Source organism: Urocitellus parryii, chromosome 2, assembly GCF_045843805.1.
Source record: "Urocitellus parryii isolate mUroPar1 chromosome 2, mUroPar1.hap1, whole genome shotgun sequence".
Classification (NCBI taxonomy): Eukaryota; Metazoa; Chordata; class Mammalia; order Rodentia; family Sciuridae; genus Urocitellus; species Urocitellus parryii.
This window is the reverse complement of record NC_135532.1, coordinates 64,019,416-64,043,424: the sequence shown is the minus strand read 5'-3', so window position 1 is coordinate 64,043,424 and position 24,009 is coordinate 64,019,416. Positions and strand designations below refer to the sequence as shown.

General features: G+C 30.8%; 1 protein-coding gene across 2 annotated transcripts in view; it reads left to right on the top strand.

The window, feature by feature from the left end:
* Nucleotides 1–24,009, top strand: part of Dach1 (dachshund family transcription factor 1) — a 389,973-nt gene that overhangs the window by 266,670 nt on the left and 99,294 nt on the right. Inside the window, exons 4-7 of one of the 2 annotated variants that reach the window (XM_077792818.1) lie at nt 1,546–1,701; nt 2,139–2,311; nt 15,619–15,754; nt 19,275–19,409. In XM_077792818.1, coding sequence (XP_077648944.1) covers nt 1,546–1,701; nt 2,139–2,311; nt 15,619–15,754; nt 19,275–19,409 — 600 coding nt within the window. The remainder of the gene's footprint in view (nt 1–1,545; nt 1,702–2,138; nt 2,312–15,618; nt 15,755–19,274; nt 19,410–24,009) is intronic. The other variant, XM_077792816.1, reaches the window with a different exon arrangement.

Sequence of the window (24,009 nt, the reverse complement as noted above, 5' to 3'; positions counted from 1 at the left end):
GTTTGCACATGCTTTGATAAAGGCAGTATAAAGTGAAGATATTTAAGATGTTTTACCATAATAGTCTTGACATTAGACATTTGGAAAATTCATATATGTATAGTTTTGCATGTTTGACTGCTGTAAGTGTCAAAAAGTGATAGAGGACCCAGGTGTATAAACTGGTGAATATTAAAGTGAATCTTTATATAACTGTTAGGAGTATAGGAGCAGGCTGGAGAAATTTATTTTATGTGAGTCATTTCTGTATAAAGCTATAAACCTTTTTTTAAACCAAAAGCTGTCATGGTTTCTTGTAAAATAATAAAGATAATAAAGATATCCATTTTAATTGATTCTTTTCATTGTTTAATAAAATTGCTTTGTTTGATTGCTGAAGAATTTGAATTGAGTTTTCATTACCCACTTCTGAACAATTTACTCTAAGATCCAGACAGTATTGAGCTAATGAGTTTGAATTTATATTGAACCTTAACTGTCTTCATGAAGTACATGGAAGAAAATCATGGCAGTAACTAAATATTCTTCATTAAAAACTATGTCATAGAGATTTTACAATGAGTCTTTCAGTAGAGATAAAGCATTAAATTGGAGTTTTACCAATTTTGCTGTTTCCTTACATATTATGTGAAAATATGGTTTCTTCATTATTTTAAGAAATAAAGGTCTCATAAGATGACAGGGATATTACTAAAATATTTTAAGTGGCAAGTTTATGTATTTAACAGATCCTATCAAGGAATAAATTATTAATTTAATCTGAGGACAAGTATGAATTGAAATGGTTTACAAGCACCTTCCAAGAAATGTTCCACTAAAGTGTTTCAACATTTTAATTTTACTTTATGTATGTGTGTATGTATGTATGTATGTATTTATTTTGCAGTATTAAGAATTACACCCAGGGACTCCTTGCATGCTAGGCAAGTGCACTACCACTGAGCTATATCCATAGCCCTCATGATGTTTTTATATCTAAAACATTGCAGTCCATCTTGAAATGGTAACCTGAAAATGCATGATGACATTGTTACAATAATAAATTTGTTTCTCTGTATTTGAAAATAAATGATGTGTTTATTCACACATAACAAATGTTTTGCTTTGACATGTTTGTCTTTCATTAAGCCACCTTTTGTTTTCTATATATAATGTCTAAGTTAGGCACCTAATGATTCTATTTTTAGCTTCATGGTGGAATTAAGTTAAGCATTTTAAATCTAAATGGTGACTAGGGTACTATTTACTACAAAAATAACTTTGCATTACATAACCATCAGGATACTTCAGTTCCAAGCAGTAACTATCTAGTTCTATAAGAGTCCCTTTAACATTAAATTTGATAGTCAAACAGGATTAAATTCCACATATAGGTTAAATGTTACAGAAGCATTGTTTTTCAAAAACTTGAGATCCTTATGTAAGAAATAAGAAAAGGAAAAATAAAATGCAATGATATGCATTTTTTAAAACCTCATTTCAAACTAGTTATTGGAATATTGGGAATAATATCATATCCAAATAATTTATATTCATTCCCCACAGGCAGCAGTGATGGTTCTTGGGATAAGGAAACACTGTACTCCTCCCCATCCCAGGGATCTCAGGCTTCTGTTACCCATCCCCGCATGCCTGGAGTGTATAGCCTTCCACTTAGTCATCCTCTCAACCATCTTCAGCACAGCCACCTTCTGCCAAATGGTACGATGGCATTTTTTAGCAATAAAAATGACAGTTTTAAGAATGTTTAATTATTAGATAGTAAAACAGGACTTTATAAATGAATATACTATATTTAGACAACTGATGATAATAAGTTAAAGAAAACTCTAGTTCTTTAAAGATTTTAGATGGATCAGAGGAATAATGTAGCAAAGAACTGACCATCTGTATAAAACACATGAAAATGGTAGTATGATAAACCATGGCACCAAATTAGTTAGTTGAAACCCAATTTTCCTGAATGGTGAGTGGATATTGTTGCATACAAAGAGGGAAATATTTTTTCTTTGACTGCTTTTATTATATTTCATTTTTTAGTGATTCATGTCCATAATGATTTTAATAAGTGTGATATGCCACATTCCATAGTTTTACTTGGAATAGCGCAATGATGATATATGTGTATTTTTTTATAGGACTGGAACTTCCTTTTATGATGATGCCCCATCCTCTAATTCCTGTAAGCCTACCTCCAGCATCTGTCACCATGGCAATGAGCCAGATGAACCACCTCAGCACCATTGCAAACATGGCAGCTGCAGCACAAGTTCAGAGTCCTCCATCCAGAGTTGAGACATCTGTTATTAAGGTAATGGTTTTCTTGTTATATAATGTTGATAATAAGTCATTATGTCTTAATCTATTTTCTTATTCCATAAGTAAATGTCACCTCTAAAATCTAAGTGATAGTAAATAGATTATGAGAAAAATCATTCATAATTAAGTAGCCCCATGGTTACAGTGTTTAGAGAGGCTTCAGTTTAGTTCTCTTAAGACAGACAACTTAGAACATTAAAACACAGAGTTCAAGTGTGTGTTTTTACTTGTAGGTGTGTATGTATGATGCATATAAGTATATAATTTGTGCATGTAGTGTTATCAGTCTTTAAGTATGGATAATCAGACAACCCAAAGGATTAAAATCTTCTATTTACTGACCTTGGGCCCGTAATTCAGTCTTTGTGATTTATTCAACATCTAAAAAATGGATAATATAATGTGGATGCATAAACTAAATGAAGTAATAAAGTTGAGTTATTATAAATTTAAAAACATACTATGAGTGGAAATTAACATTATGGTTATGTAAACTTAATATTTGTGTGTATACATATACACAAACATATTTGCATATGTGTGTGTATATATATGTACACACACATACACACACATATATAAATTTCCTTGCTTTATCTTTTTCTCTGTTATATATGTGTATAATTTAAGTATGTGCATATCTTATATAGGTATTGGGTATACATATATACATATAATTTTTTGTCCATTTCATTTTATAATGGGCATTTGTACTCGTTTATACAAAATATTTTAATGGTCATTGTCAGATTTAGTGAAGAATAAGAAATAATACAAAAGAACATTAAGAATAGATTGTGGGGCTATAGTTGTAGCTCAGTGGTAGAGTGCTTGCCTAGCATGAGTGAGGCACAGGGTTCAATCCTTAGCACCACATCAAAGTAAATAAATAAAATAAATGTATAAAAATACAATAACATTATTTTAAAAACAGTAGATTGTGTTTGTAATCCCAGCTACTCAGGAGGTTGAGGAAAATTATCGCATGGTCAAGGCTAACCTGGGCAACTTAGTGGGATCCTGTCTCAAAATTAAATAAATGAATAAATAAATAAGGGCCAGGAGTGTAGTTCAGTAGCAGAGTGCTTGCCTAGAATGCTGGAAGCTCTGTGTGGAATTCCAAGCAATTACAAAAAGAAAAAATCATCAATCATCAATTTTTAATCTAAGTAAAAAATACTTCTTGCTGCATGATCCTCATTTGACATAATAATTTCATGTTTTTTTCTGAATAAAATACACTTGAATTCAGGTTAGTCTTAAGAAAGGCCTTTTTACCACTTGAACAGAACATTGATTAATATGCAAACAGGAACTTTTATTATAAAAATGGCTCTGTAAACATAGATGTGTAGCAGATCCTTATATCAGTTTTTAAATATAATTACTAGAGGAAAATCACAAAATGCATTATAGAAGACCAAAATCAACTACTAAAAAATCTCTGAGAACATGGCAGTGAAGACCAGCCATATCATTATTGGCCAAGGAATTGGCAAGAAAATTTCTTAAAACTCTTTTTTCTTTGGAATGACTTACAGGGTTCCTCTGTTACTAAGTGACTGGTTAATCAAGGTTATCACTGGATTATCTAATTCATTATAATTTTTGGTAATTGTTTTTACTGAGAATTTAAGATTCTAATTGGCTCATTCATTGTAGTTACTTAGAAGTTTTAGATGAGGGAAAAATCTTCTAAGTGTTGTTTTTATTGTGTTTGTTGGCTATTTTAACAAAATCTTAGTGCTTGTTAGGTATTAATTATAACGTGATTATGCACATTTTAAAAAAATTACTAATGAATATTTTAATTATTTTGTAATCATATATTTTTATACTTTTAAGTCTAAGCTTATTTGTAGTCTTCCATTAAGCTAAGCTTTACATTAATATATAAAGCAAAAAAAAGGACAGAAAAGCAGATTTTAGTAGTTTAAAAAAATCATAATAGGTATAATATGTATCTTACTTATGACCTGTACATAATTTGGCCACGAGGTGATGGCTTATATGTTCCTTAATCCAAAAGCCACCAGGTACATCAGTAGACTTGTTTTATTTTATTTTTTAATATAAACACATTTTAAACATATTCATGCTACATCTAATATTAATTAGAATATTTACATTGATAGAGGAGCAGATTTTAATAAATCCTTGGTTGTCTAAGTTTAGGTAGGAGGAATTAAATTTTCCTGTGGAAGAGTTTTACAAAGAGATACAGGACTAGATTATTGGAAGTCAAACATTTTTGTATTTCCAATATTAAAGTTTAGAAATAGAGAGAAAGTAGATGCAGAAAAGGAAGGAAATATGCAAAAAAAAGAATGAGAAATGAGGGAGTTTTTATCTTAAAATATGTGCCAAAACCTATAAAATAATAGTGATATCCCACGTCCTATTTTCTTGGGACAAATATTTGCAGAAATTTGGCTATAGAACTTGGTTCTGTAAGATGTTCTGAATTAGAGAAGATAGGATAATGAAACAACCTCTTTTAATTTGTATGTGAGCAGACTTCATAGTTTAAGAAGTGTTTTAGTAAACACATGTGACATACATTGATTAAATTTAGTTTGGAGAAAGTTGTTATTTTTTCCCAAGGAAAACAGTTGATCCCTATGTCACAGTGAACAATAATTTGGTCCATGCTGATAATAGAATAGTGCCTGCAATTTGTTGGTCTGAGAATATTCTAGATTGGAAGGTTGATTGAAAGTGCAATGTTAAATAATAAAGATTTTCTCCCATAACAGAAGAAATAGCTTCTGAAGAGAAAATAGAAATGTGAATGATATTCTATGTGGTAGATGTCCTTTTGGCAAAATCCACTTTTCTTCCACCATTTGTATGGCCCATTAATTACAAATGATTTTACACTTTTAAGTGATTAAAAATGAAAACAATAATTCATGATATATGAAAATCTTATGTATTTCAAATTTTAGTGCCCATAGATTTTTTAAAACATAGCTACACTTTTTAATTTACATAATGTCTATGGCTACTTTTACATACAAAAATAGAATCTGGTGAAGTATCTAGTAAACTATCTGGACCTTTACAGAATAGTTTGTTGATCACTGCATTAGACCTCTAAGAAATTTAAATTCATGTGAATCTCAGACTGTGGGTAAGTGAGGCAGCTCAGACTAAATTTTCATATAATATAAAGCCATGTGTAAGACAAATTAAAAGCATTGAGTTTTTAATGTTGAAAAATTTAAATGCAGTGAATAAAAGTAAACTAGATAGAGAAAGACCATATACTTTGACATTGCTATTTGCTCTAAATGCACGCTTCCATGAGACAGTCTGTCAATATTGGACTTAGCTTTCTCTGACTGATTTTTTTTTCAGACTACTAGAAATATTTTAGCAAGATAATTTTAAGGAAGAAATGAACTGTTCTTTTTAGGTAATAATAATTTTAATTTAAATCCTTAATAATTAAATATCTATAGAGATATGTGAAATGATTATTAACTCTGTGTTAGTGTGCTATATGTTGGCAAAGCAGACTTATTTTTTACTGTTTAACACTAATAGAGTATGAAGAGACAGTCATGAGATATTTATTACCTGTCATATAATACAGCTTCCTTGTAGTAGAGAAATAATTCCTACATCTTCTCCATCCATTTTTATTTTGTAGGACTCCAGTTCAATTTTCAGCAAATTCAAGAGAAAGAGAAATATATCCATTAATCACATCAAAATTTACTTCTCAATAGTTGCTACCTTTACTTTATTTCCCTCCTGTACTGGGGATTGAACCCAGGACCTTACACATGCTAGGCAAGCATTTCAACACTGGGCTACATACCCAGCATCTCTCCCTGTTTCTTTAGTGCATTTTAATTATGCAGAATAATGTGGGTTTTTTGTGGTGTATTTATGCATGTACATAATATACTTTGATCATAACTACTCCCCCCCTACCCTTTGCCTGTCCCTCCCCTCCCCCAACCCACCTTCACTAATAGTCTGCTACTTTCTACTTTCATGTTGTGTTTTTTTCCTTAGGTATGAGGGAAAACATGCTAAAAATTTTGTTATTTCAGTAACATTATCATCTCTAGTTTTTTTCCATTGTCCTGAAAATGACATGATTTCATTTGTCTTTAGGACGTTAATAAACCTCCACTGTGAATCTATACCACATGTTCTTTATCCATGCATTCTTCAACAGGCACCTAGACTAATTTTATAACTTGGCTGATGTGAATTGTGCTATGATAGACATGGATATGTAGTTATCTCTAAAGTATGCTGTCTTTAATTAGGGTATATACCAAGGAGAAGTATAGAGCAGTCTTCCTTTATTTTAAGACAAGATCTCATTAAATTGCCTAGGCTGGCCTTGAACTTGCAAACCTCCTGCCCCAGAACCCCAAATAGCTTGGATTATAGGTGTGTGCTACTGTGCCTGACCCTACTTTTACATTTTAAAAGAAAGATGTCTACTAATTCTTCTTCGTTACAGCCATCTAAAGATTTAAGTCCTCTATTACACTTCAGTAGTGTGTTTATTTGCAAACCAATATTCCAGTGTCTGCTGATCATTCCTTGCCAAGTTTCTTGGTCGAATTCTTTTTCCCCCCTTTGTAAAAGAGTCCTCTAGACCCATACAATACTCTAGAAATCAACTGACCAATGAAGAGACACTAGAACTAATATAAACCTCAATTTAGACAATATCTATAAAATGTAGTCATAATTTCTAAAATTTTTTTTGGTATTAGAATACGTAATTTGGCCTTTTTGACATAAATTTCTATTAAGCCAGGTTTTTTTTCTTCTTTTGTTTATGTTAGGAATTTGTGTTTATCCACATTTTTTTTTATTTCCAGTCACTTGATTGAGTGGTTATAGATGTTTTTAAGTGTTAACATCCCAAACTATAATGTTAATGATATATGCCATCTTTGTATCATTTCCAAATTTTAAAAGAATGTTTTCCTTTATTACCTTAAATCACCGAGTAAAATAAGCAGTATATATCAAGCGATCAATTCCTTCTGTCATTAGAGAATTTGTTAATGGGTTTAAATGTTCTACTAATTGATTCTCTTTGGGTACCATTCATCAAGTAACCCCCAAACCTCTTGAATAAATCAATATTTTTCTCACTTTTCATTTTTACATCCACAATAATATCATGAGAACTTTGGGGGGAAAAAGTTCCTGCCAAAATACAAATAAAGTTGAAAAGAATAAAGACAGTATATTTAGTGGTTTAAAATGTGAATTCTGGAAAAACACCTCATGGTTTCATATTATACCTTTACCACTACCTTATCCTGTGATCATGGACAAGTGATTGGAAGTCTGTGATTTTTTTTTCCTTTTCTGTAATACTATCTCACTAGGTTATTAGAATTGATTAAATCATCATTTATAAAACCTTTCAAAATCTCTATACACCAACATTACCTTTTGCTTAGCACTAGTTTTGCTTTTCCTCCAAGTGTTTACCAAGTGTTTACAGTCACCTATTCTATGATTTTGACAGGGATTCCTGTCAAGCTTATGATATGCAGCCAGAAGGCTATTACCTTGCCTGTTCAACCCTCACCGAAATGTGTACTTTGCTTTTTTTAAATCAAGGACTTTGGGGATTGTAGTACATACTATACAAAATTCATTTTTAAGATTTCTCTTTTCTTCAGAGACAATGTAGGTTTGTTTTTGAGAAATTTGGCAACACTGAATGGATTTTACATTGTTGAATACACATCTTTCTTCTCAAGGTATATTACAGAGTTCCCTGAAAATAGAGAACATAATGCAAGTTAGTGATTATCTTTGCTGAGCTTGTGTGTGTGTGTGTGTGTGTGTGTGTGTGTGTGTGTGTGTGTGAGTGAGAGAGCGAGAGAGAGAGAGAGAGAGAGAGAGAGAGAAACACTATGAAATTCTCAAAGAATTAAACACTGAAAAAACATTTAAAAATAGAATTTATGATTTTCCATCCTCTAATTCTTTCCTTTAAAATAGTTTCTTAAAATATTACATTAGTTTATAGGATTTTATTGTCATAAAGTTTAAAATGTGAAAGAAGCCAGGCTCAGCAACATGCCAGCAATCCCAGTGGCTTGGGAGGCTGAGATAGGAGGATCATGATTTTAAAGCTAACCTCAGCAAAAGTGAGGCACTAGGCAACTCAGTGAGACCCTGTCTCTAAATAAAATACAAAATAGGGCTGGGGATGTGGCTCAGTGGTAGAGTGCCCCTGAGTTCAATCCCTGGTATCCCCTGCCAAATGTGAAAAGAATATAAAAAGTAAAATCAGAGTGACATAATTCTCAAAGTAGATTCAAATCTTAGACATCACATGCCTCATATTTGTTTTTAGTTACTGAATAGTTTATTCCTTGGATAAACATAAAAATCTCTAGATGTATACAAAACTTTTAGAAATAACTTTTTCAGAAAAATGATTGTGATAATTTTTACATGATCTCACAAAAATAGTTAAGTATGCTCTGTTTATATTTATTTAGGTATTGACATTAAATATGAAAAGAAAATGTAACAAAAATATTACAACCACTAAGAATACATCAGTGTATTGAAACATACTACATATGTTTCGATTCATAAATTTAAAATAATTCTGAAAAAATGAACTTATCCTTCATCTTGGGAGAATTCTAAGGAATTGATTCTCTTGAAGGCCAATATATGTTTAAATAAAGGAAAAGTAAATGGACAAGAACACTCATTCTTCCTGCCTTTTCCATATAAACAATCTCTCAGGATAACCCAATAATTCATGTGAAAAACTTTATGTTCATAGAACTCTTCTAAAATAATCAATGAGTAAGGAACATAATATCTCCACATTGCAAGTCTTAATGAAGTGATGAATCTAGGCCATGATTATCAGTGGTGGTTGGCATCATAAAAGGCAACCAAGCAGACATTATACCTTCCTGATGGAAGCAGGCAACATCATCTATGAAACAGTCTTAATCCAAACAATTTGAATCAGGCCTCTGGTTTTAAATATGCAGGGAACTCAAGGGGCAGAGGAACACAGAGTTAAACAGACCCATTATGGGAACTGCAGTTGAGATGTTCCTACTGGTGTTGGCCTCTGAGAACATCCACTTTGCCTTACTAGATAAAAAGTTGTCTGCAAGCATTTGCTTGGCTCAAAGGGACTGATATCAATGCATGGTTTGTTGGCCTGGTTAGAATGTATCATTTTTCTCTTTCCACTCCTTTCTCTACTCTCTTCCCTTGGCTTCACCCTTTAATTAAGATCTAGTACTTGTTTACATAAGGCTGAATCCTTAACTCCTGAGTCACGAGTATGTTTTGCTATTTAAAGTAACATATTACCATATAGTGTCCTGAAAAATCATAATCCTTTCTGAATTATCATACAAATATGATAATTGTATGATAATATCATACAAATATGATCCTGAAGCACGAATCAAATATGGGCAAAAATATGATATAAAATTATTTTCAGGTATCCTATTAGTTCCATTTTTAGTAAAATTAAATATTTCTTGTTTCATCATTAAAAATTTTTTTTAAATATTATAAATATTCCTTGGAGCCTCAATTTAAGACGTTGAGTGGTAGAGTTTTAAGATGGTGACTGCCTGGTCTTTAACTACATATAAGTATGTTGGCATCATTCAGTATGTCTCTTAAAAGTATTTTTTTGCATTTTCCTTAATCTAGAATCCTAGTTCTACCATTCACCTTCTTTGTACATATTTACAGAGCAGAAGATTTTTTTTTTCTTTTTTGATACTGAAGATCAAACCCAAGGATGCTTAACCATTGAGCCACATTCCTAGTCCTTTTAAAATATTTTATTTAGAGACAGGGTGTTGCTGAGTTGCTTAGGGCCTCACTAAATTGTTGAGGCTGGCTTTGAACTTGTGATCTTCTTGCCTCAGCATCCCAGGCCTTAGCATAGCATTACAGGCCTATGCTACCATGTCTGGCCAAAGCAAGAGAATTTGAATATGACTCTTAACTGTTGTAAATAATTCTGTATTTTACTAACAACATTTACCAGTTTGTGATATGTGTTCAATGGGGAAGGAAGTTTTGTCAGTTTTGTTTACTTTTATAAAACCAGAGCCTAGAATCCTGCTTGGCATATACTAGGTGTTCAGTAAATGTTGTTGAATGAATGAATTTAAATGGGAGGTGTCCCAAAGCACAGGAGTTTGGGTTAAATATGAATAAAGTACTGCTCAACTGTATCAATTTTGTGAATTAATAAGTTATATCAAAAATAATTCATGTCTTGCTACTTCTATATCATTTCCAATAAAGTAACCTCTAACCAAAACACATAAAGAATTTAAAAGAGCAGTCAGGTGTAGTGGTGCAAGCCTGTAATCCTAGCAGCTCAGGAGGCTGAGGCAGGTGTATCATAAATTCAAAGCCAGCATCAGCAACTGAGTGAGATACTGTCTCAAAATTTAAAATAAACAACAGGCTGGGGAAGTGGCTCAGTAGTTAAACACCCCTGGATTCAATATTAAAAAGAAAAAAAAAGAAGGAAAAACAAAAGAATTTAAAAGTGCAAAATAAATTGAGTCCATAGAAATAGTTCTTTATTTAGAAAAATGAGTTGTGATTATACTTGCTCCTCTAAGAAAATATTTCACTTTGATAAAATATAATGTATATTTTTCTTCTAGAAAGGAAGCTGGTGAGATGATGTCATTTTTAAATTGTTTAATCAGATGTGTGTACTATTGAATATTTTATACTTTTTAAAATTTAAAGTATTCTATTTTTTAATTCCACCTTTGATTCCGAATTATCTTGTTCTACCCAGAAGCAATATGCAGCTTTTCCTTTATTGTTATTCTGTTACCATTAGTTTATTAGTATGACCTTTTTTCTGTGAAAGAGTACTCCTCTTAAATTTTCATTTATTATTGTGGCGAGTTTTATAAAGATGGAACATTGCAAAAGATTGTGTTTTATTGATTGGTGGAGTTGATGCAGGACTATAAAGCAGTGTGTTGAAGTATTAAATTAAATATTCTTCCTCTCTGTTCTACTTCAGGCCCATCTTAGAGGTTAAAGGGCATTACACAAATGAAATGATAAATCTAGTTTACATAGTTTCCCTATAGACATTGAACTAGTTCTTTTTTATTATGTCTGAATAAAACTCATTATCTATTTTGTTTCAGTAATAATTATGAGATTCTCTCCTAAGCAATTCTTTACTGTCTGCATTATTCTCCATCTTATAGAATACTCTGGAAAGGCAAGCATATAAATATGATAAAAGAATTAAGCTGTTGAAATAAATTAATTTTTTGTGCAACAATGTATTCACATCTTACTTGCTCAATGGATTTTACTTTAATGAAATTCTTCAAAGAACAATGCATTATGTTCCAAAGATTGAAATTATACATTAAGTGAAATGAATGAATAAATTGTATCTCAATTTATAGAAAGTTTGAATTGAATAATTAAGCTTTTAAATCACAAAATTTGCATACATTAAAATATTTTCTTTAAATAAAACTAAGTATTGTCTTTGTATTCTTTTTTCTTAAATATAAACTATAATTAAAGCAAAAGTAAGCCAACGCTAAATTAAATTCTACAATTGTACCATTATTTTCCAAGCTTTAAAGCATGCTGTTAAAATGCATCTTACATTAATACTTTAATTTATTATTACTTAATTTAATATGTGTTATTTTTATTATTTTGACTGTATAAACAAATGAGTAAATAACTTATGAATTAAAGGACTCACCACAGGAAACTTTGACAATTAAATATATTGACTAAATGTATTTTTCTTTGTATACTGAAAATATTGAACAAGGAATTCCTATCAATGGCATAACCATTGTTGATAGAGTTTTATGCATTTAATATTTAAATTTTAGTGATTTAACTACCTAAGGAAAAAATATTCTAATGCTTTCTATTAACACTATTAAGAAATCTATGATAGCAGGAAAATCAGACTGCAAAGTGAATTTATAGCAATGCTTTATTTCTATATTTGACTTTATCTCTGTTCAGCCAAACACATGTCATTACAAATAACATCACTAACAATTATTTTGAGAAATATTAAATATATTGATAGATAAAAAAATGAGTGATATTTCAAAGAACATAAAATGTTTAATTTAGAAATATTATTTTTATGAAAGTGTAGCAATGCTCCTTCCCAAATATATACAATGTATTTCATATACTATGTATTTCTGTGCAATCCAAGTATTAACAGTTAGATTTATTAAGAATTAGCTCTAAAGGAATTTAGAAACACATGCTTCACAATAGGCTGGAGATGCAGCTTAGTAGCATAGTGCTTGCCTGGTATGTGTAAGGCCATATGTTCAAACCCAGCACTGCCAAAAATAAATAAATACATAAACAAAAACAAACAAATAAATATAAATCTCACATAAACTGTGTGCTTTTCATAATTTCAAGAAGTCAATTTTAGACATTTATCATATATCTCTTGTCATGCATGCAATTAGCTACAGCATAATTTATTAATGTATTTTTACAGGTTTTCAAGGAGTTATATATGCTTTTACAAATCAATACTCTGAAATAAGTACAAATAAGCGTACAAATACTCGTGAAGGAATACAAAATTGAACCTTTGAGTATTATGCAAAAATCAAGATTATTCCTTGATTTGTGACTGCAAATTTTTTATATGAAACTCATTGCCATTTAAAATTGCTTCATAATTTATGATAGAGATGAATATTAAAGAAAAAAATTTTAAAGCCCAATTGCTTTTAAATTATAAGTTAAAGATAAGAAAGAATTGGCATCCAGATGTGGATTCTCTGCTATTTTAAATCATATACATATTTGTTTCTTAAAAATTTAAGTCATTTGTTCACATTATGGACTACAAAGAATGTAGATATTTTAGAAACACATGCTTCACTTATGTAGTTTGGAAAATAACTGATAATGTGTTCATTTTTAATGTCATTTGAAATGATTTCAAAATGTTATTCTGAATTGTATTGTTGGATACTATTTTCTTTAGTATCCTATACTGTATTAAATGCATGATGTGCCATAAACTTCTTTGAACAAGTTAATTTAAGATTTTAAGATCTGAGATGTATAGTTTGTCTCTTTCCTGCCCTGCTGCCTCACTTATGCTAATTTTGTCTTTCAAGTGGAATCCCACAGGATTTGAGTTGGAAAATATATTGCATATATCTTTTCTTTTTAATTCCTTTTCCCATCTTTTTTTAGTTGTAGATGGACACAATATATTTATTTAATTTATTTATTTTTATTCAGTGCTGAGTATCAAAACCAGGGCCTCACAATACTAGACAAATCCTCTACCACTGAGCCAAAACCCCAGCCCTATTGCATATATTTTACATGTACTTAGATATCATTCAGTTTTGCTATTTGCAGAGAGTAGAGCACTAAGTTCTTAACATCTTATCAACTGAGGTAAAGAGTTAGTGCTGTGGTACAATACTGACAACATATCTATTCTTTGGAGAAGATTCTTATGGGTCTTTTGGAAGCCAATCCATATATTTTATACCAGTATAAAAGATCTTAAATTTCAGCAAGTTGTCACTAAAAGATTTTAATGTGTATTTTGCCTTTTGGGAATAGAATTTAGCTGATGTATTTTCTTTTGCCATTTTTTTTTCTTTATATATATGTTTTATAATGTAAAAGTTTTATTATAAAATTTCCCATGGGGTCATTTTTATTCTATGGTATGTACATTGGGAAGTAAATTTATAACATTGATTTTGGAAGAGGACTTATTTTCATTTTATTTGTCATGCTCCAGGAAAAAGAAGTCTCAGCATATCTCTTATAGATATTTATTGACAAATGTACAACACTGAAAAATTAAAAGAATATTACTCAATTGGCACTTGATTTTGGTTGCATGTTAAAATTACCTTCAGAACCCTGGTAAAGACTGGGCTCTACTTCATACCTAGTATATTAGTTTCCTCACCTTAACAAAGATCTACAAACTGGGTAGCTTGAAACAATAGAAACTTATTCTCTCACATTTCTGCAGGTTTGAAGTCCAAAATCAAGATGTCAGAAATATAATACTCTCTCTGAGATTCTAGGTAGAATTCTTCCTTGCATATTCATGGTTTTTCTTGGTAGCTAGCAATCCTTGGCCATGATTGGCTTACCGATGGCATGACTTACCTCTGCCTCCATCTTCACAAAACGTCTTTCCTTGTATTTTCACATCATATTCTTGGAAGGACACTAGCCATGTTGAACCAAGAGTTCATATACTTTATCTTAACTAATTATTTTGCATAGATCATATTTCCAAATAGTTCATCAAGGTTTATGTCTTAATGTCTAAGGTATAAATATTTTGTTACTCAAAGTAGAAAAAGTTAAAAAATGATTATGAAGCTCATCTGTAACTCCATTTATAATAGTTCTTTAGAGGCATTTATATAATGTATTTGAAAGTTACTGAAATGGTGAAGGTACAGAGCTTAAAAAGGCCATGTGATACCATGACACACGTCATTTTCTCATGGCACAACTAATACATATTTCATGGATTTTTCCTTAAAAGGTTTGTGGAGTTGAATTGGAGGTAGGGTGTTTGTTATAGGTATTCTGAGAATTATTTGAATCAAAGAAAATTATTTCAAGGTTAAATAATAACCCATTCCATGATGCCTTACATTGTGATCATCTGTGTGTGCCTAAAGTATGTCATGATGAAATGGCTGTTGACAGCTTCTCTGATGGTGGTGTTATTCTGATCAAATATATTGGTAATGTATGTGCTAAATGATCTTCAGACACTTGCTGAAACAGGAAAACATATTTAAAGATTCTTCAAAATGATAAGTATTAAGAGAAGAATCTTGCTTTGGTCTATTAATTCTTTGTCATCTATGGGTTCTGAGACAGTTCCAGCTCTCTCTTTTGGGCTTACTTTTTATCTAATAAAAAGACTAACATATGCTCTTACCTATAAGGGCATTTTAAGCCATTTACCAGACTTATACATAGAATCACAGCTTCAAAACATTCTTTGACTACTTTACTAAGAAAAAAATTAATTGTCTAGATAATCAATGGATTGAATAATTTAAAACTGACTAAATTTCAAGCTTTGCTCCAAATAAAAGATGTTTTCTATTGCAGTTAAATGCTAGTGAAATGTTATGCTTTCTTCTCTTCACGCTTCATATTGTATAAGAAAGATTAACATTCATGAAATAGAGGTCCAGTGAATTTACCTCTTTTCTTCCTCCCTCTCCTCGCATGGTGGTGTAGGAGCGTGTTCCAGACAGCCCCTCGCCTGCTCCCTCTCTGGAGGAGGGTCGGAGGCCTGGCAGTCACCCATCTTCACACCGCAGCAGCAGTGTGTCCAGCTCCCCGGCGCGGACTGAGAGCTCTTCTGACAGAATCCGTAGGTCATACTTTTACTTGTCACCATTTTAAACTTTATTAGGTGCAGGTGGCTTTTCTAATCAAAATGCCCTCATTCCAAATAGATCTCAGATGTATCATGTTCTGAAGCTTTGTAGCAATAGCCATCTCTCAAAATTATGTTTCCCAGTTTGGATATTCCATGATATTCCATCATGAAGAATGATACAACATTAACAGGTTCTGATATAAACTCCCTCTATTTGATGCTACACATAAAAATTTGAGCTATGAAACAGAAAAAGTAAGTAACCTTCTAGATTAGTTTCTGAGGTAAATAGCCAGTTCTCAAATCACTAATGTCTGAGTCTATTGTGTAGAGATTATTCAACTTAATTTCTTTGATTCTATCTCTGCCATTTTTGTAACTCATTAGTTTTAAAAATTCATTATTGTGTTAATGAAGATATCCACAAAAAGGAGTAAAAGAAATCAAATTCAAGACAGTATACTTTTAAATAATAATAATGATAAAGAAGAGAGATTGTAGCATAGAACAAGCCAATTAGGGGAATGAGAAGGGAGGGAAAATGAAGGTACAAGGGAATGAGATTGATCAAAATATGGTATATACATTTATGGATATGGCATAATGAATACCAATATTATATATAATTAAAATGCACCAATAAAAAGACATTATAGTCTTAAAAATTATTTCTGAATCACTCAGATGACTAAGAGATTGAATAATTTTAAATTGGCTAAAATTGGGATTTGAGTTTGTAGTAATAAGTAATGCATATTATAGCCAAATATTATGATTAAAAGTTTTAAATTAGGGCTGTATTTCATTTCATCACATTTCTACAATGCTTAATCTTGGTCTTCATGGTCAAGAAAATTAAAAATAAAGTTAAAATGCCGTTCAATTAACAGGTGACTTTTTGCAAGAATTGAAGAATTTTTTTCAACAAAATGAATACATTAAAAGAGAATGGCTTAGTTGACAAAATCAATATGTAATATATTATTTCCATTCCTTAGGTATTACTTTACAAAACCATATTTATAGTGTAAGTTTCATATAATTTCACAATATTTATTGGACTGGTTGTTGAGAATATTTCTAAAACTGGAAGACATTTTCTGAAAATGTCTTACTATATTGTAAAGGAATTTTTGTATAAGGCAAAGGCCTTAGTCTTAGAATTATTGGAGTGGATAACTGAAAGTATATAGAACAGTATGAAATAAAATTATAAGTTAAATAGTCAGTTATTAGAAAGTACATAGTTATACGTAATACAAAATATCAGTATTTGACTTGGCTAGTCTAAAACTTATTTCCCTAATTGCATGATGTTATGGTCACTTTTTATTGATAAATTGTATCTTTTGACAACCATTCCAAAACTAATGGTGTCTTCTGTATGCTCTTGTGCTAGGCTGACATCAGAACCAGAAATTTAATGATGAATATTGGTTTAATTTTGAATGATTTTATATGATATTGCCTTTGGAAAAGTGCTGTCCTCCTAGAGGAAGAGAAACATTTGTTTTCCTAAGAATTAAATGGAAATAATGGATAGTTTGGGGAAGATTTGAAAGAGCTCTGCTCTGTGTTCATGTTATTTTATTAATGATTGTGTTTTTCTTATTCTTGATAAGAAAATATCTGATAAGAAAATATCTGATGACAGATTTTTATATTTTCATGCTACTATAATTGCTTGAATAAAAAACATATACAGCATGCACATACATATGCCTCTGCATATGTATATATTTACACATATGTATGTTTATTTTTAATACTTAAAAACAATTTTAAAGTAATAGAAAATTTTCAACTATGGTATGAATAATTCTTATATATTTGTCACCCAGACTCACCCAATTAATTAATCTCTCTGAAAGAGATTTTTCTTTTTTAAAAATATTTATATTTGAGTTGTGGTTATTTATTTTTACGTGGTATTGAGATCGAACCCAGGGCCTCGTACATTCTAGGCGAGCACTCCACTGCTGAGCCAAAACCCCAGCCCTGGAAGAGATTTCTATAAAGGCAAATTGCTTCCCTAATGCCCCTGTCTTACACATAAGGCTTCTTTGCCTCAAATACTTTATTGTTTTCAAAAAACAAGATATTTTTCTTACATAACCACAGAACAATGGTTAAAGTCAGGAAATTAACATTATCATATAACTAGTATTTAAGATCTAGACCTTATTCAAACTTCAACTCTTTCCTACTACTATAAAAATATTTAGGTACATGATTTTAGCAACATGATTTATTTTTCCTGGCCCCAAAGCCAATCCAGAACCACACATTGCAATTAGTTATCAATATACTCTCAGTTGCTTTTGATTAAAGAAAATGGAACAGTTCCTTGATCTGTTTTTCTTTCAGTATTTTTGTATTTTTGATGGGTGTAGATCAATTATTTTGTAGCATGGCCCTCCAGATTTTTTGGTGTTCCTCATGATTAGACTTAGTTTATGTATTTTTGGCATGAATTTACACAACTATGACGGAATATCTTTTTCAGTGCATCACGTCAGGAAACATGGTCTTTGTACAATATTGATGATCACTTTATCATTCTGTTAACGTGTTGACTATCACCTACTACAATGGTAGATTTTTTGTTATTATTACTTTTACTCACTAATTTAAAAATCATCATTGGTTTTCAAAATAATTGCTCTATGTGTTTGTCAAATAGTAATCCCTAGTATATTTTGTGATATTTAAAAAATATTTTCCAGAGAAAGTAAGATTTTAATGAATAATTCTTCTACTCTGTTTTTTTGCACAAAACCAAGATTCTCATGGATAGCCCTTTAAGTGAATTTATTGACTGGATTGGGAAAATCATGAGTGTTTGATCATCTCAATAATGACAGTGTTTTATCATTTCAATAGTGACAGTTTACTGTTAATGGTTTAAAAAAGCAATTATTGTTTTTATTTATTCAACCATTTAGTTGATATTAATTAATCACTTTTATTTTCAAGTTTGAATTCTGAGCCAAATTTTAAAGTAATACTCTAATATCTATGGTCCCTTGAAACAATAATTTTACTATCTACCTTCATATTTGCCTTTTCAGGTCACTAGAATATTATTTATTAAAATTTAACTTCACAGTGTTGAAAAGCACACTAATATTAACATTGTAATTGTTGTAGAATTAAGGGAGGTTATTTACTGAGCAGAGACTTCTTTGCAGTAGATTTAAAAAATTGAGTTTTTCATTGGTAGTAATAGCAGTAGTATGGTCATTCAAAACTACTTTAATCAATAAAAATATTAGGTACATGATTTTAGGTGACATAGAAATAAAGTAAAATGGTGTTATTTTCAACATTTTCTGTTTATCTTCAAGAATTATGGTAATTGGTTCTCACAGTTTTTAGGGCTAGATTATAATTTTGAAGTTAGACCATTATGATTTTACTCACTTTTGTGCCTGAAAGAGTTTTATTGATATATTTGAACCTTTTGTGTTATGGTGTTTTTGTGTTTGTTCTTTTGTTTTGGGCTTAACAGCTGTCCATCAGAATGGGTTGTCCATGAACCAGATGCTGATGGGTTTATCACCAAATGTACTCCCTGGGCCAAAGGAGGGAGATTTAGCAGGTCATGACATGGGACATGAGTCGAAAAGGATGCATATTGAGAAAGGTAATTTATGATTTTGTGGCTTTCTTTTTTCTGTTGAGTATATGAACTAGATTTAATCACAGATGAGGTGTATGTGAAATGATACTAAATATTTTAAAATGTATAATGTATAATATTAATAAAAAATTGAGCCTTTCAACAAAAAGAGGAATGAATGAAGACCTGATGCTTTTCTCTTAAAAAGAAAAAAGGTAAGTTACAATTTAATTCACACTATATTTTTGAAAGAGATTTGTTTGTCCTAATTTTTATCTCTGAATTCCTAAAGGCCTGATACTCTTTGTCTTTCCTATTACCTTATAGTCACTTTCATTTTTTTTTTCTTTCTGTGACAGAACAACAGCAACATAGAAAAGATTATTGGAAGTCTTTCTTGGATGAAAGATATATGGTCATTGAATCCAATCTATAATGGCATATAAGTGAATCTCATCAGTCAATGTACCAGTTATCATTCCAAAATTATAGTTAACAAACAGCTCCAAGTTTCCTACTGATACTATCCAGGGGTGCTTAAACACTGAGCCACTTGTTCAGCCCTTTTTTAATTTTTTTAAATTTTGAGACAGGGTCTTGCTAAGTTGGTTAGGGTCTCACTATATTGCTGAGGCTTGCTTTGAACTTTCAGTCCTCCTGCCTCAACCTCCTGAGCTACTGGGATTACAGGGTTATACTATCATGCCCAGCCCTACCGGTGTTTTGTTTGTGTAAACCTAACCCATTTTCATAGCCTGTGCCCTTTTAATGTGTACTTTCATCCATGTTTAATGAAGTAATTTCACAAGGAAATTGAAATTTTTTAAACAACCATTTTAGAAGTTTATGCAAAAAGATACAAGTGTTTTCAAATTATATGTTTTGAATTGTGAATGTACAAGCCTCTCTACCTCTTTTTCAATGTTAATTAATGTTTTCAATTTTATAAATATACATGGGTACTTTGCCCATTCTTTAAGGAATAATAGCAAGGCAAAAGGTGGCATTATCTGACCTTTGCAAGATACATTCCTACAAAATGTCTTGAGCTTTGTGACAATGAATGTACACAAAAACCTACTTACTAATGGTACTTCAGATCACATCAAGGTTTTCTAAATGGTTTTGCTGTCAGAACAAAGACCTTAGCTGTATCCTAAGGTTTCTCGATATTTTAACACATCTTTTATAAAGGAAAATAAATTTTAATCATTCTCCCTAGAAATGTGATGCTCCCTTTGATTTTAAATGTAGATATGCAATCATGGAAATTTAAATAAATTTTGATACTATTATATTGTTTTGTTTTATGATGCTCTTTCTTGCATGAACTCACTCTCTTTTATCTACTTTCCAGCATACTGAATTAATAGTAAATATTCATGGGCTTTTTAGATTGATAGAGTCTACTAAATTAAAAATTGTTTTCTTTCATGACTACATTTATCATGTCCCTCATAATAACCCTGTAACTTTCTTACTACTCATATCTGTATTAAACAAGTAACTTTATTTAGAGACATTTGTAGAGAAATTAATTATATGTTCATGTCATTTTAGGCTTGGACTTCTCGTATGTAATTTGCTTCCCAGCAAGTAAATCATTCAAAAGGCAATAATTCTTAAGAAAACATTGATACTAAAAATAGATACTGAAATTCATTTGTATGCTGAGAATCACTGTGGTCTGAAATCTTAATCGTCAGTAACTTTTTAACATTTTATGTTCTTCTTAATATTAAATACCTTTTGACTCATATTCTATTAGACAGAAAACTTAAGTAACCATCAGCTGAAGGTCCAGTGGCTTTTCCAGCATTAGAGTTTGAAAATCCTAACTGCTAAGTAAATTCTTCCATTTTTGAAATATGGACTACTTTAATAGGGGTTTAAGCCTTAGGAGAGTTTAATTAAAGCACCTTCAAAATATGAATATGAAAAATGAGTTAGTGGATCAAGAAGTAACAGACACAGAAGTGTTGTAGTCATCCCAAGTGTAAGTAAAAATGTTCTTACAATTATGAATTTCTATTTAAATAAGAAGTTTGTCAAAGATGTGTGCCCAGAAAAACTTTGATGCAGTTTCACAGTATGTCTTTAAAATGATCTTTATGTCTTTTCACTTTTCCACACATCTCAAGTTCCCTTAAGCTTCTGGATTTTAAGAACATCACTGATCTTTTCCCTCAGTCTACATGTAGTGGAATGGGCAGTAATAATTGACATTTGAATTACATACATGGACTCAGTGTTTCTTGGTGCTGCATCTCTGTGTTTAATCCCCCATATATTTGTCCAATGATGCTAATTTACAGTCCCTCTATCATGCATATTTTGGTGGGTTTTCATCAAATTACTGAATTTCAACACATTTTGGAGTATGCTTCATACTGCTCCTGTAATTTAGTATATATATTTTTGTAATTGTAAAATTTATTGCATTTTTAATTTACCAAAAATTTAAAAGTATAATAAAGTCTATAATATTAGCTTTTTCTAATTGTAGCAAACTTAAGTATGTATCCTTGGGACTAACTTTTGAATACCTAATTTATATTAATGCATTTCAATCTTGGATTAAGTATTCCAATGTGATGTAATTAATTAGTAAATATTTGTTGAGAACCAGATAAATGAAAAGAAACCAAGTATTAAGTGTAAACGTTTTCTCCCCCTCCACCACCTTCTTTACTACAATTGTACATTTTTTCTTAATCCATATCTTAATATTTCCTCTAGGAAATATTATTATTGTTTTCCCTTAATTTGTTTTCATAAGGTAATTTTAAAGAAACCCACCACCTTTCTTTTATTATGAATGCTTCCAGGCCACCAACATTTTAGAAGAAGGTCTAATTTGAGAAGAGGCAGGAAATTCAGGGAATTTGCTTCAGGCCATAAAATATTTCTTTTGTGACATATTCTTCTTGTTGGGCATTGCCTAAGATTTCCAATGTTTGACATTCTTGTATAAAAAAATTTCTTTTTGGTACTCTAAAGTGGAGGATGGAGCACTAGAGTAATGTGTATAGAAACTAAACACATTAGAATTTCTTCCCTTGTTAATAATGTATTTTTGTATTCATCCTCATGGATCATTTAAAGAGTAATCTATGCCATCACTTTTCTAAAGTTTGTGGGAACATTTTTAAAAATATTTTCTTTTGTACTTGCTTATTGATTAAAATTTCTAACTTTACTAAAATTTGAATTGAAACTTCAAATATAGCTTTCTTCTTTTTAATTCTAGATGGACATTATACTAATTTACAGTAAATGTTATGTACAAATATACTTGAACTTATTAGTATCTTATCACAAAACAGATACATATAGACTGAGAGCCCTTCTTCTTTAGTATCTTCAATGTTTTGATAATATTAATAAACATCAGATGAATATTTTTAGATTTAAAATCCTCTAACATTCTGCTCATTCTTCACATATATCTTTCAGATATAAGTTTTTGTATGTCTCAAAATCTCTTTATGTTTTCCCTAAACATTACCTATGAAATAACTTTCCTCCTCAATTTCCAAGCCTTCGAAATAAAGGTGTTAATGCCAATAGTTTAATTCTGAATTTTTAATAATTTTTTTCATTCTAATTTGTTATATATGACAGTAAAATGCATTGTAATTCATATTACATATATAGAGCACAATTTTTCATATCTCTGGTTGTATACAAAATATAGCCGCACCATTCATGTCTTCATACATGTACTTATGTCCATCTCATTCCACCATCTTTTCTACTCCTATGGCCCCTTCCTTACCCTCCCACCCCTCTGTCCTATCTAAATTCATCTAATTCTCCTATGCTCTGCCATCCCCAATCCCATTATGATTCCGTCTCCTTATATCAGAGAAAACATTCAGCACTTGTTTTTTTGTGATTGGCTAACTTCACTTAACAATCCCCCACAAACAAATGCTAAGTGAAGTTAATTCTGAATTTTCTAATGATGGACAACAATCTTTTATGGATCTGAGAGTTCTTTCTTAAGTAGAAGGCAAATTTCATTTGCCAAGCTCAGGTGAAACTTTCTCAAGATACCTGTTTTATTAGGCTATGCATTATAATTTCTATATGAAGAACTTCTAAAATATTTAAGTAAAAACTTAACAAAATCCTTCTGTACAATTCCCATAACAATACCTTAATGATGGGCAATTGGTCTAAAATATGGTCTTTGTTGTTATTGTTTAACTACATTCCACTTTATGACTGTTCTGTCACACTCAACTTTCATGTTTCTCAAACATCCTCTCTTCTTTACAAGGTAATTTCTGTTTTTTTTACTTACCTGGAATGTATATGCCTCTAACTACAGATGTGTCCAGCCCAAATTTATCCTTCATATCAGAAGTATGTCTTCTCACCTTCTTTGTATTTCTAGCACAGGATTCAGCATTAGTGAATCCAATAAATACCTTTTCAGATTTAAATGAGATCCATATAAATATTCAATGGAAACCATTAATACGATCAAGTAAGCTACTGGATATGTGGCTTAATTATGTAGATGAGAAAATGCAGATGTGTAAACCACTGAATCCAGCACATTGTTATTTATAATTCATAATTTCACAGTTGTCATGACTTATATTTGATCTCAATT